This window comes from Aptenodytes forsteri, unplaced genomic scaffold (assembly GCF_000699145.1).
Source record: "Aptenodytes forsteri isolate BGI_AS27 unplaced genomic scaffold, ASM69914v1 Scaffold185, whole genome shotgun sequence".
NCBI lineage: Eukaryota > Metazoa > Chordata > Aves > Sphenisciformes > Spheniscidae > Aptenodytes > Aptenodytes forsteri.
The window spans coordinates 2286702-2287203 of NW_008796214.1; the positions used below are offsets into that span (position 1 = coordinate 2286702).

The 502-nt window shown below is 56.0% G+C and overlaps 1 protein-coding gene across 1 annotated transcript in view; it reads left to right on the forward strand.

Moving 5' to 3' along the window:
* The window catches only part of LOC103906530 (prolyl-tRNA synthetase associated domain-containing protein 1), a 2621-nt gene that overhangs the window by 421 nt on the left and 1698 nt on the right, over positions 1-502 (forward strand). The window contains exon 2 of the mRNA XM_019474427.1: positions 313-487. Coding sequence (XP_019329972.1) covers positions 313-487 — 175 coding nt within the window. The remainder of the gene's footprint in view (positions 1-312; positions 488-502) is intronic.

Genomic DNA, 502 nt, shown 5'->3' on the forward strand with positions numbered 1-502 from the left:
CACCCCCGCGAAGGACACAGACTTCACATCTCTGGGCATCCTGTTCCGGTGTTTGGTTTTAAGGTGACGGCCTCAGCAACTGGCTCTGAATTGCCCTGCTTTCAGTTCGACCTGACGGCCAAGACGGCTAATTTTTTGAAGTGCACTCCGTATTCGGACACTTCAGATCTAACTTCGAAAAAACCCACCCCAAAAAACAACTGCCAAATTAGAAGCATTACAGCAATAATGTATTCAGCTGTTATATCCAGGTCTGAAGCTTAGGGTTTTTTTTCCTTATCGAAACTTATTGCAAATGTATTCTATTCACAGCTCGCTTCGCGCTCAAAAACTGTTCACGGCCCTCGTTCGGTGGCCGGTCCAGCCCCGTGCTCTCCACCAGGACCGACCGAGCCGCCGAGGCCTTCACCCCGGCCGGCAGGTCCCCTCGAAGGGGCAGCAGGCCGAGCGGGCCAGGCGGGGGCGGGCCGGCTCCGGCCCCTGCCAGGCAAGGGGCCAGCAC